This window comes from Melozone crissalis, unplaced genomic scaffold (assembly GCF_028551555.1).
Source record: "Melozone crissalis strain CALT ecotype California unplaced genomic scaffold, PUWL_Pcris_2 ptg000007l_1, whole genome shotgun sequence".
In the NCBI taxonomy this organism is placed as follows: domain Eukaryota; kingdom Metazoa; phylum Chordata; class Aves; order Passeriformes; family Passerellidae; genus Melozone; species Melozone crissalis.
In genome coordinates, this window is record NW_026535785.1 from 14579387 (window position 1) to 14593271 (window position 13885).

Genomic DNA, 13885 nt, shown 5'->3' on the forward strand with positions numbered 1-13885 from the left:
AAAATGAAATTCCTACAGATGGTCTCACCAGACAGCTTACAGTTTGTTGCAGCTTTTTTTTTTTTAACTAGCTGTCCCTAGATGTGTGTGGTAATGTGTGTGTCTGCAAAGGTATGGGCTATTTGTGACAATTTTCTGTATCCTGACTGAATCCAATACACAGATCCAGACTTCTCTTCATCATTACCAATGTGGAAAAAAACCACACTGTGTTGATGGACTTTAAGATCCAGTAGCTTCAACCAGAAAATCAGGCCCCTTCTTCTCCCTGTGGAGACAAATGAACATCAACCTACTTAATACTTAACCCTGTCCAAAAACTGAACCTGAGGGAACATGTGTTTGATGGTTCTCGGGTATCAGAATGTTAAACATGGGACAGTTGTGTGGATGGATAGCAAGGGTGAGGCTAAGTTGGTGACACAGAGCAAATAAATGTTTAGCTGTCACCTAGTGCCCCATAGCTTACATTTCAAGCATGATTAAGGTATTTAAGTATGTAACCAAAAAAAGAGTAGCATGTTGGTGTCTTCCCTGAAGCCTCTCACCTTTCTCTAATGAGAAAAGACAGGAGAGAGGAACATGCTAATGTCAGCACCATGATGTTTCAGAACAACAACCAAATAAAAGCCTTACTTGTTCTATGTCTGGACAATGAAAGGTGTCTTGTAGTTTGATTCCATTGTCATTATCTGAACAAAACCCACTGGCTGTTTCAGGCTGATTAAACTGAGGGAGGTGCAGGCTTTGACCATGGTTCTGCAAGCATTGCAGAGCTACACTCCTTTAAATAGCTCAATAGAACTGGGTTGCCTTCCTGATTTACCAAAGGAGGAGGACTCATGGCCATATTTTTTTCCAACAGGAAGGCCCAAAAGGACTCATCTGCAACATAAAGAACATTTATTAGAAAAGTTAATAGTGATTTTGTTCAGAATAAAACTTTTGGATAGAAAAAATATGCAATTATTGCTGGCAGAGTGGAGACAGTTATTCTTAAATATTTGCTAGGGCACTTATCCTCCTGGCAAATCACAGCAACAAGGAAAGGCTTTTAATCTTTCACAGGAATTTAAGAATCACTAAAAGTTCATAATAAGCATGCAGGGTGGGTGTTGCAGCCAGAATTATATATACAATCCCAAGATGGACTTGGTCTTATGGCATTTTGATTATGAGTTAGCTTTAACTAAAGGATACTAGTCTGTGTTTTTTTCCAACAGTTCTAACCTGTGCTTTTCATGACAGAAGACTGAGTATGAAATTTCCCTTCAGCAGATGAGGGAATCTGCTCATGGTGTGGGGAGTTCATTCACTATTGCTGTTCTGACACCGTGTCCATGTGCTGACAACAGAGGTGGTCACATCTCTGACCACATGAGTCGCATCTTGTTTTCCAAAGATGCATTCCTCTCATGGGAGCTCTGTCTCAGGACAACTTTTTCTCCCACTTGATAATAATGAGCTCCTTCTTGTTGCCTTTCCTCTGTACCCAGTTTCCAGCCAATCTCCACACAACTGTTCTTAGCATAGCTCTGCATGTATTTGCACACATGTGTGAGCTCCAAGATTCTTAACCCTCTTGTCTTCATCCATAACTTTTTGTTGCAATCCATGTTTTTAGATCTAAGGCTCTGGTTTTGTAAAATAGAGGGGTCATGGATTCAGCTTTGTTTCTCTCTGCAGAAAGACTGGCTGGGGCATTTTCTCCCATGCCTCCTTCTTTTTGTCCTCTCCTTGTTTTCCCCCTCCCTTGTGACTGCTGTCTTTGCAGAGTGGTGGTGAATGACTTTGAATGAGTATGGGAGAAGGCACAGACCTCTTTGCCAAAGGAGAATGCCTTTAATCCAGAGCCCTAGTGTGAGGTTTTCTGCTGCAAACTTAACTTGACCTCTCCAAGACTTTGCTTCTAATCCACTGCTCTCACAGGTGCAGCTGACCTGTTCGTATCAGAACTGAAAACAAGACACTGATTTCTCATTTTAAAAGTTCATCCAATCTGACCAGCTTGGGGTTTGGAAGGAGCTCTGCCAGCAGCTCTGTCTTCAGGTCCAGTGCGGGCATGTCTGCTGAGCACTAAGCCAGACACTTGGAAGAGAACATGTAAGCTTTGCTTATTTGCCTTTCCCTCACTTAATTACAGAGAGTCCTCCAGAGTTTTCTCCAAGGTTTTATGAAAATCATCTGGTAGGGCATCTAAAGATTTAATGTTATAAACAAGTATACAAAAATCTGCAGCTTAGAAGGCCAAATTTAAATTTGATTTATTTTACAATCTATTGAGGTTCACTGGTGACAGTGGTTTTGTACAGGTTATAAGTGCAAAAGAATGTGAGCAAGGCTTCATGCTCATCTTTGGCAAATGCTGTATCCCATCTGTTTGTCACTATTAGAACATTTCTTCATTGGCAGCTGAAAAACAAAATGTACAAAAGGATGCCATAAACTATTCCATACTATCATCAGTACAACCAAAGGCAAGCAGTCATTGCTCTGATAGTGATGCAGCCTCTCACTTTGGAACTGTCAGAGGCCGTGAACACAACACATTCAGTGACTAAATGGTCTACTCAAGGCACAGGAAAAGGTGAACTCTCTGGAAGAGGCACCAAGAGAAATGATGGCATGTCTTTACATTCTATTTAGAAAATAGTGTCTTGGGATACAAAATTCCTACTTTGTGGCTCCTCTTGTTATATTGCCTGACATAAAAAACTTAAGGGTTTTTTATGTCAGGCAAAAAAATTAAAATCTCAAATAAGATACTGTATCTTTATATTGTACATCTGTTTTATCTTCCGATCTAGTTGAGATGAAATGAAATCAACCAGAACATTTAAAAATGACCTGTATTTACTATCTCCTCTGTGAGCCCTGAAGTGAAGCTCTGAAGAGGTTCTCGGCAGGCTTAAAGGGAATTATCTACAATGGGCATTTAGAAGGACTGCAAGATTCATATAACCTGTTTAAACTTGAGATATCTTTTTGCTGGTGAGCTGTTTTCTGATAACAATATATATATCTCCCTTGTTCGTTTAAAGGATCCAGAATCCCTCTCTCAGTGACAAACACGTGCCAGAGATTTTAGCTAACTTTCAATTATTCTTAAAGATTATGAATGTAGTTATTTCAAAAACCAAACTACCCAGCTGCAGTTGCAAATTTTTTATTTGCAATATTGGAAGCTGTATTAAAGTCTGGCTAAAAGCTAACTTCCAGCTTGGGTAACCATGCTTTGAAAATTGTTTCTAAATTCCTCATCTGTAGACCTTTAACAAGCTCTTCAAGGGGGATGGGAACATGGATTTACAAAAGTGCACAGCAAATACTGTGTTATGTGTAAAACAAACAGTTGTTTTGTGGTGTGTATAGGGTTAGTTCTGCTCATGGAAAGGAACTATTGATTCTTTGGCTGGAGAAGGAAATTCTTGATCTATATGATGACCCTTTGTACCTCCATCTTATGACATACTTACTAACCCCTGCGGGGAACACAGTATGAGACCCTCACCTCTACCAGCAAACATAAAAGAAAACCTCATTCATTCAAGGGAAAGGTTCAGCACTAAACACAAGGTCTATGAACACACCTCTGTGGTGTTTGGGTTGTACAAGTCGAAATATATGTGCTAGGATGGCATCAAGCACCATGAGAGGCTGCTCAGCCTTCAGCAGTGCTTCCATCCAGCACGCTGTTAAAGCATGGCTCCCTTCCAGCACTGTGCTATGCCAGAGGTGTCTAATGGCATTCACAGAGCTGGCCAGTGAGTTTACTGCACATAAATTACCTGTGGTATTCCAGGGGTGGCTGTACCCCACTTGCTTCCCATGCAGGGAGTTTGCCACATAGGCAAGTCTGAGTGCTGCTCTAACTGATTTCTAAGAGTATTTTGCAATCTGCCAAGTCATGGCAGCCCACTGTAGAAAAACGACAAGGTGTAATGGGTAAAAATTGAAAGAGGGGAAATTCAAGTTAGATATTGGGAAGAAATTCTTTCATGTGAGGGTGGTGAGGCCCTGGCACAGGCTGCCCATAGAGGTTGTGGATAACCCAAAAGTGTTCAAGGCCAGGTTGGATGGAGCTTGGAGCAACCTGGTCTAGCAGAAGCTGGTACTTGCTGATGGCAGGGGGGATATGGGGATTTGGATTAGAGACTGAAAAAGTGTTTTCATTGTTGGGTATCAGGCATTGGAACATTTGAGTGTCAGGCATGGGCTGCCCAGGGATGTGATGGAGCGACCATCCAAGGAGGTGTTGAAGAGGTGTCTGGCACAAGTGCTGGACAATGTGGTTTAGGAGTTACAAAGGTAGTGCTGAGCAGATAGTGGACTCGATTATCTTGAAGGTCTCTTCTAATCGTGATGATTCTATTCTCTCTTTAAGGTCCTTTCTGTGATTCTGACTGTTCACCGCCAGCCGCCCTGCCAGCGCACAGACTCTCCAGAGCCTGCATCCCGAGGGCACAGCCTGTGACAGCACCTCGCGGTTACAGAGGACACACGGCTCTGTCTCTGTGGCTCCGGGATTAGTGCAGGCCCGTCTGAGCGCCTCGCAGCCGCTGCTCCGCTTTCCGCCGCCGAGGCCTTGGCGCCCGGGGCCTGCTCTCCGCATCACCGGGCCGCGGGAGCACCGGGGCGGCCCGGGCTGCTGCCAGGGAGCCCCGGGGGTGCCGGAGCCCGGCGCGGGGGCCGGGCCGGGCCGGGCAGGGGGTGTGGAGCGCCCGCCTCTCGCGGCTCGCAGCCGGGTGCCTCCCGCGGGCCGCGGGCGCGTACCCAGAGTGCAGCAGGCGGGCGGCGCGGCCGGACCCAGCTGCGGCACCCACGGCCGGCTCTCCCCCGGCGCGGCGGGAGCCGGGCCCAGGCGGCGGCGGCGGCGCGGCCCAGAATGCGACACTGAGATGCTTCTTCCCCCGGCAGCGGCGGCGCCCCGGGCCCAGGCGGCGGCGGCCCCCGCGTGGATGCGGCTCTGGAGCCGGCGCTTCGCCCTGCACAAACATTTCTATAGGACTCATTCGCCCTGCTGAGGAGATCGGCCCAGACCGGCCGCTTTCCCTCCCCTCCCTTTCCCCGCTGCCCCGGAGACCGCCGGCGCGGCCCGGCCCGCATGGAGGCCCCCGGCGGCGGCGCGTCGCCGCTGAGCCCCGCGCTGGTGGGGCGGCTCCGGCGGGAGCACGAGAAGGTAAAGGGGGCACCGGGGCCGGGCCGGGGGGCGCGGGGGGCCAGGGCCGGGCCCGGGGCGACCGGGGCGGGGAGGGCACGTGGCCGCGTGACGTCACGGGCGGCGGGCGAGGCGGGCCGGGGCAGCCGGAGACCCCCGGGCTGAGGACACGGTCCCTGGGACACAGCCCTGGGATTCAGCCCCTGGGACACAACCCTCTGGGACATAGGGGACATAGCCCTAGGACACAGTGTCCTGGACACAGCCTCCGGGACACCGCGGGGAGCGAGCTCGGGAGGCTGCAGGAGGGAAGGCCCTGCCCGCACCCCGGTGCTGCCCCAGGCTGCCGTGGTTAGCAGCGCCCAGGAACGCGTGTTTTGATCCTCTACACGCCTCTCCATGAACGCGTGTTTTGATCCTTTACACGAACGCGTGTTTTTATCCTCACACGCCTCCCCATGAACGCGTGTTTTTATCCTCCACACGCCTCTCCGTGATTTTTCCGGCCTCCGGGACAGTCCCGGCCGTGTCTGATCTGCGTCGTGCCGGAGCCAGCGTGCTCCTGGGCCAGCTTGAGGGGACCGTGGGTCAAAACTTAGTTGTTCATGACTTGCCTTAGGAGTCATTGGTTGTATTTGAAATGGGTTCCAAAGAACCAGATTTTTCTGCAGAAGTTGTTCCCAAGAGTTCACCTGAGACCATAGCACTAAACTCAGGATACTTTTTGATGTAGATTACACTCATGATCTAACTCAAGTGGGTCCTGAAAACCTAAGGAGTGCGATTTAGGGCTTGTAGATTCCAGCCTCGCAGTGAGCTCTGTGTGGGTGCAGGAGTCACTGGAAATAACTTGTGGTCATGTGCAGGGTGTTGTTGACACACATACAGTCTGCGGACCTTTCACTTTTTCTGCTCATGTGATTAAGAATTTTTTAAGCAGATGGTAAGGTGCACATTAGAGTTCCTCAGTTATAATGGAAGATTTTATCTCCAACTTGTATTTTGTCACATACTGGTTTAGTTGAGAAAAAGTGAGTGACACCTGTGGGGTATAAAAATGTGCCTTGTCTGGAATATTGTGTGCACAAATGTGTTTACTTTTGAATACCCCTTAGATCATTACTAAAAGACCTGTCTAGCCATCTGACCATTAATGTGGATGAACAGTGAGAGGGTCTGCTGGAATCCTCTGCATTATCTGCCCTGCACGGATTGGAAGCCATCATGCCAATAACTGCTGATAGGAATTCACCTGCTTGGGCTCCTTCAGGGAATTTTCAGGGTGGTGGAATCTGGTGAAGAATAATTTCCCTGGTACATTAGTGCCAGGCCTAATGTGTAAGCACACGGCTGCCATAGCCACAGAGAATTATTCCCAGTTCATGGTAAGACCCCTCTGTAAGCAAGTTTAAGACTCTTCTTAAACAGATCTGCTCCAGTGGAAAAGAGGCCCAGGAGACCATTAATTAAGCCTCCGTTAGGCTGATGTACCAAAGTTATATTTTATCATAGGGAAACTTTACATAATTTCTGCAAATTGGCTGAAAAAAATGGAACACTTCAGCTTCAATATGAAATTATACTAAAGAACTACATATCTTGGTTACAATGGAGTGTCGTGATGAAGATATAGTAGACTTTCCCTCTATGCAATGAATATATATAATTGGATTACAACGGTATTTCCAGTTACAAAAATATTGTATTTTAAGATGGAGGAGGTCTTTTCATTTCTGCTGCCTCTTCTTAGAGATCTGTATTTTTCCCACAGAACCACTGAAGTCGAAGGCTCCTGCTTTGTCTCAGCACAAAGATGAAGGAGAATTAGTTACCCAGTACTTCAGTAAACTAGTAATTGTAGTGTGAGGATCATGGACAATAGTGAAGTTACTTAGCCAGAGCAATATCTCTATATACTGGCAGGCAAATACATTTCTTTTAATTACTGGGATGTTGTGCTGTCCCAGTGATGCTTGATTAAGTCCAAGGAAACCTATTTATTCCCATTAATGTGAGGGCAACCTTTAGTGAAATCATGGAATACAGCAGTACCTATCTTTAATATTATTAAAGATAATATTTGAATTGTGGTTGGTTATTTTAACACCCAGGCCATTGCACAACCCTGGTTCAGCTATGGGTTTGAGCTTTTAAGTGCTGCCCTGGAGAACTTGTGAGCTGAGGCTTCCTTCCTGCTTAAAAATACTGAAAGAAAAGGATGTCCATGACTTTCTGTCTTTAATCAGATAGAAGCTGCAACTTCTAGGTTTAGGACCCCTGGTGAAAAGTAATTTTAATTCTTGTTTAGGACTGCTTGCCTGTTGGACAGATTTCATCTTGTTAATTTGTGGTGATAGTAAGACCAAACTGTTAAAAGCAATTTTCAGTGCTCCTACTAAAGGCGCTTTGTATAAAAACATGACTTAGAATGTGTGTCTTGGGGATAAATTATAGAAGAATATCTAGTAATTTTCATGATAAAGACCATCATTGGAAGCACAATGCCTGCGTAAAGTTTTGAATATTTCTGTAAGAAGAGTATAATGTATGTGTCATGGATTACTTGTAAAAGCAATATATGTTAACTGAAAATACTGCAGTAAATCTATTGCAAGTTAGTAGAGGAATTATAAAATGAATATTTAAATAGGAGGTTTCTCATGCTATAGGCCCTGCGTTTAAACATAATATTTGATATACATTTATTCCTGCAGTCAGGTGGGTTGGGATTACTAACTGATGGGAAGTTGACAAGTCAGATGTGTATGATTTGGAAAGACTTGTGTAGACAGTGAATTTTCAGTGGGATGATAGGTTCTATAGTTCCTGAGCAGTGCAGTGACAGTACGTGTAATGGGAGACATTACAGAGCCAATTAGACCCAAGAGACATTTGCAGAGTGCAGACACAGGCATGGAGAATCTAAAGGATTCCACTATTAGATGGCAGTATGATTTTTTTTTTTTTGTATTGCACTGACAAACACACTTTTTTATTTTCCTTTTATAAAAATTAGGACAAGGAAGTGACTCTCCTGTCACTCACCATGACAGCAAGCACAATTAGATTGAGTGCAGCTCTTACTGTAACTCATTGGCCATTGTGCATTATGACATATTCTTAATTTTTATGAATTTAAATGGTAGAGCTGTATAATCTTTAATTTCCAAATGATTTTCAAGATCCTTGGTACTTAAAGTCTTTTGACAGTTAAAAAAACTTGTAGGTGGGTTATGGAGAAGCAAATCACAGAATCCTAAGCTTACGCTCTTTTAAATTGTTTCCTCTTCTACATGATTTACTTTTGGGGCTGACTGCTTCTGTTTGTCTTTTCCAAGTAATATCTGTGCTGTGAAATCAGCAACTTGGCAGTTTTAGAGCTGTTCCTGCAGTCTGAAAAGGAGCAGTGAAGCAGAGCAGGGTCTTGTTCACTTGATGCTGCTCAGGAGCCACTGGAGATCAGGAAATGCTTGCCTGTGGACTCACAGATGAGACTCAGATGTGCTTCCCAGGGCAGTGTGTGCCATGGTTTGCACTTTTTCCAACCTGAGTCCAAGTTTACACAATCCAGAGAATGCCTGGGTATGAGCCACCAGTGCAGCAGGACTTCATTTTGTACAATAACTTTGAGAAAAGGGAACAGAGTGTCTAAAGCTTGGTTTGATGTGCTCCTTTTAAAGGAACCTGTGTGAAGCTTTATTTGCCCTGTTCCTTTTAAAAAGGTACCTGGACAATTACCTTTTTGGAAATTGTGGTGGCATACACTCCACCCTGTCCACTGGTTCCAGTAATGTTTTTTCAGGTGCTGCATTCAAGTAAAAGGGCTAATTCAGTCATGATCTGGAAGCTTTTTATGGAATACTTATCATTCCTCCAGTGTTAATTGATCATCACTTTTACTTTTTTAGTCAATATTTGTCCATGTTCTTATTAGTATGAGTTAAATACCCACAAGTTTGTATAGTGCCAAGAGCTGTGAAATAAATTAACAGATCTTCAGTAGGTTTTTTTTGTATTATTGGTAATTGGAAGAGATTTGACAAAAGAGTTTAAAGAGCTTTGCCTTTATTCTGGGGAGGGCAAGTCTGTGTTCAACCTCATTGGTAGCTAAAATGTGTAGATGAGATTATATGCACAAAATTGAAGTGTTACTGAATTGTGCTGCTCTTTCAGCTGTCTGCAAAGGCTGTGAGCAGATGCAGTGACCAGGGTACCATTTGGGAATGGTGTTCAGTGGCTTTGCAGATCTCCATTCCATAGGTTCAGCTTGTAGCCTGTCTTAGATATCTTTGGATGCTCCTTGTCTCAAGTACTTCTCTCATCCTTTGAGGTTGTGAAATAATACTTTGTTTTAGTCTGTGCCTTAGTCTGTTTAGTCAGTGTTGCAGGTGGATTTGCTGGCTCAGATCTTTCCTCTTTTTGCCCTCAGAGCAGCAGGAACACTAAGGCTTTGTGTTTGGTTGCATTGGGACACTGCTGCACTGTGCAGGTGCTCCTTTTGTAGTTCCTATTGTCTGTTAGCACAGGCTGCAGCACAGGAGCAGCAATCTCAAACCCTTGCTCAAAATTTTCATTAATGATTTTGTGAGTTGTCCAGCTGACTTATATTTGAACAACTTGTTAATCTTTTTGTGTGTACTTTTTTCAGTTCTTTAGCAGTTTTAGGGTGGCACGTTTGTGACAGTGCTTAGTGAACTGGGCTGGGATCCAGCTTAAAACCAAACTTTATTATTGACCTTTTTGCCCCTTTTTTTTCCTCCCTCTTTCCTGGACCATTTTTCATCCAGTGTGGATCCCTGATGTGGTTGCAAGTGTCTGTCAGCAGATTGTGTCAGCTTTGGGAGGATGAGGCAGTGGAGCTGAGTGGCAGGAGCCAGGGAGGGATGATGCTGAGTTTACTCAGGACTGTGGCTGGAAGCTGAAGCACAGCCTGCAGCTGTGTCTGTGAGGCAGGTGTCACAGCTCATGGCAATTTAAAGCCAGTTAAACTTAGGTTTTGCTAGCAGCATAGTTTTTGTATTATAAACTCCATCAGAGCTTGCAAAACCTGCTTGAGATGTTGGGCTGCTTAGATCACAGGAGTTCTGTGCCTGTGCTTGCCTGCTGCTCTCTGGGTCCCTGAGCAAGCCTGGCTGTGGTGGAGCCACACAGATACATTTACCTGACCTCAGCTGAAATACTAACTTTGGAGTTCTTATCTTGTCTCAAGATGAAGTTACAGGACATGGACACTGGCCTGCTGTCAGTGAAGGATGAGACCTTACTCTGGGTGCCTTGCTTGCCCCACTTCAGGTGGTTTGGAGGCAGTGGAACTCACTCAGCAGGTTTATTGTTGTGTAGAATTTTTCAACTCCCCAAAATAATTTAGGTCAGAACTTAGTACTTATTTATTGATAAATAATAGTTATGTACTACTTTTCCTGCAAAACTGCAAGACCCACAGGTGTCTAGAAATTAATAGAATTAATTACACAATTAATAGAAAAATAGTAGATCTTACTTGTTTTCTTGTAAAGAAAAGTCAAAATCATGGCTATATTTCTAAGATTTTTTACTTTAGGAAAAAATGTTTGCCATGATTCAGATTACTTTCTCTCTTTTCCTGCAGTATTCTTCCCAAACACATTCCTTCAAAAGGCAAAAGTTGCCACCCAAAGGAGGTTTTATGTTAATAATTTGTTGGAATGTAGCATTTTTGAGTAATATGATTTAATAAATGAATATGAGAACTCAGAAGTGCTTTCTTCCTTTTGCATTAGATCATACAGTGTGCCAACAGACTGAAGTATTTTTAATAGTTTTATTTCATTTTTTGATTGAAAATGGGGCTCTAGGAAAAACAATTGTACAAATGTTAATTCTGTCTTTCTCCATCAGTGATCGCTGTGTTCTAGGCAAGTACTGTGTAGTTTCCTAGAGGAAAAAATGAAAATTCATTTTAAATGTTTATTTTTTTCTGTAGCTTGTTACATCCTTGTTACCAAGAGATGATTAAATATTTGACCACCCATTAGTGTTCTGTAACGTAAAGTGGTGATGTGAACTGGTAATTTCATGGGTAAAATTTTAGTGTTTGAGGGTACAAGAGGGAAATCTTATGCATGAGTTGCATGGCAGAGAGGGTTTTGATACTGCAAACATTTCCAGATGGAGGCAGCTCATGTGCATGTGGGAACCACAGTAAATACTTGAATGTGGAATATTTAGCATTTAGAGCTGTGCAGAGTTGGAGTCACCTGGAGGAAGTCAGTGATGGAAATGATGTTGGATTTACCATGGGCCTTGCAAACATGGATCTGCATTTCAGGAAACCAGCATACACTGGTGGAAGGTTCTGAACAACAGGACCTAGATTGAAACAGAGATATTTTTACAATCCCAAATGGCAGGGACAGTCTCCTGAAGGCAAGTCATTGGTTTTAGACTTTATTAGACCCTTACTTTAATTACCACCTCATTACTTCCTTTGCTTCCACAAAAAGTATTCCATACTGTCATTTTTCCCTAAGTAACTGGAAATGTGATTGAAAGGGATGTTTAAAGTGAGACTAATTCAAGATTAAATAGTCACAAATTATATTATTGCTACATGTAAACAAATTACTTGCATATCTGATTTTATTCAGATTACTTTTCAAGTGGTAAATAATGCTTTATCACTTATATAGTGCTCTTACATCTTTAGAGTGCTTTTCTCACATTAATTAATCATCATTAAACACTCTGAGGTGGGTAGGTTAATACTATTATCCCCATTTTGCAGATGAAGAAATGTAGACTGAGAGGTTGTGATTTGCTCAAGGCCATATAGAAGAACAGAATCAGAGCTGGGATTAGATCTGTGTCCTCAGCTTCTAATTTCAGAAGACCAGCCAGATTGTCAGTCACAGTTCTGAAGCAAAGTGCTCAAGTGTGCATGTAGAACCAGCAGACATTTGTTTGGCCTAACTTGCAACTTGTTTAAATGGAAACTTTGCTTTTGTGCCGTGCTTCACATTTCCACCTTCATACTTGCAAGTGTGGAAATGGCCTCTCATTCATTTAGGACCTCTTCCTAATCTGATGCAACATTTTTATTTTCATAATTTTCATTGAATTTAACTTCCATCTCAGAAACTTAAAAGCTTCTAATTCTCTGGACTTGAACATAACTGCACAACTCACATAGAGCAGGTTCAGCATTGGTGCCCCAAACTGCCTGCAGGTGATACCAGGACCAGCTCTGTTACTTAAAATTTTCACAATTTGAAATGAGACAAATAAGGTTCTGACTTGGCAGCTTGTTTTACTGCTCAGAAGGGATGAGAGAGAATTATCCTCTGTGTGCTGAACCCAGCACCTCTGTAGGCAGTGTCCAGCTGCTCAGTAGGGAGAAACATTCACTTGCATGCCCCCCACCTTGGTGAAGTACCTCAATAAGAAGAGACCACTTTGTGCCACCACTTTGTTAATCAGAAGCACCACAGAGAATATTATATTCAGCTGTTAGTAATGGGAGCACCTGCAGAAGTAACAGATCAGGAAAAAATAAGATGCAGGAAGGAAGTGCCCTTGTACAGGAGGGTGAAAACCTGCTGGGGTGATGTGGAATAGGTTGGAGACCCATGGCACATACAGGTAAGGATCTGCTTTGTGCTGCAGCATCCTTTTCACCTGTGCTCATTGCCAGGGAAGTGTTGGAAGTGACTGTAGAGCCTGTGAAGTGACTGAAGTGACTGTGGCTGCTGAGTTAGGAGCTCTGGCTTCCCTTGCCAGCCCTGAGCAGTCAGTGGTTGTAACTCAGCCTGCAGAATCAGTGCACTGCTTTTTCAAAGTGCTGCTCACTTGAATTCATGGAGGAGATTTTGAACTCTTTGAATGCAAGATGATGGAGAAGGCAGTGTATAAATAGATAGAGAAGGGAGAATGTGTTGCAGAGAGAAGGAATTCCCTGTCTTTGCTCAGCTGATGAAGTCCTTGGCTGGATGAGGAGCTGCTGGGGGTGATTTGGAGTCATTAGCCTGCAGTCTGCCCTGGGATCACACTGCTGAGGTGGAGCTGGGGACACCTGGGGACACCTGGGGACATCTGGGACGTGAGCACAGCTCTAAAGCTGATCCTCGTGCTCTGCTTGTGACACCTACAAACGAGGGATTCCCTAAAAGCAGGAACACAGGCAGCCCCAGAAATAGCTCAGGCACGTAGCAGTGAGAGCAGAGCAAGCACATCATCTGCTGCAAGGGTTTGGGTTTAATCCAGCAGGGATTTGTGCCTCCCCTGTCCCCAGGGGCTGCAGTGGAGCTCCCAGGTGTGGTTCTGGTGGGTCAGGGGCTTGAGAAACCCTGCATTTTAACAACTGGCTATTGGTGAAAGGGAAGGAAACAAGATATTTGCCTGTTTGCTTTCTTTTAAGACTATGGAATATGTTTTCTGACAGTGGATCCTATTTTAATAACCAGACCCATGATTAGGTAATGTTAAGTCTGCTGCAAGAGTAGTTTAATAAATATTTTAGTATGCAGATAAGCCACTGATAACCATGTGCATTCACAAACTCATACATTTTTATGCCTAAAAGGAGAGAATTCAGAGTTTGTTGATACTGCTTCCCTATGATGCCTTAAAAGTAAAGCATACTTGGTGGCACTAGCTGTCCAGGTAAATTGAACTCAAGTGGATAAACAAGCAGATCATTTATTTTATTTACCCTAAAAGGGTTTTTCATTCTTTAATTGTAACTCTTGATAT

At 43.8% G+C, this 13885-nt stretch overlaps 1 protein-coding gene across 1 annotated transcript in view; it reads left to right on the forward strand.

Annotated features, from left to right (window-relative positions):
• The first annotated feature begins 4875 nt into the window (after positions 1-4875).
• The window catches only part of URI1 (URI1 prefoldin like chaperone), a 41510-nt gene continuing 32500 nt past the window's right edge, over positions 4876-13885 (forward strand). Inside the window, exon 1 of the mRNA XM_054296264.1 lies at positions 4876-5179. Within this exon, the coding sequence (XP_054152239.1) occupies positions 5105-5179 (75 nt within the window). The 5' untranslated portion in view covers positions 4876-5104. The remainder of the gene's footprint in view (positions 5180-13885) is intronic.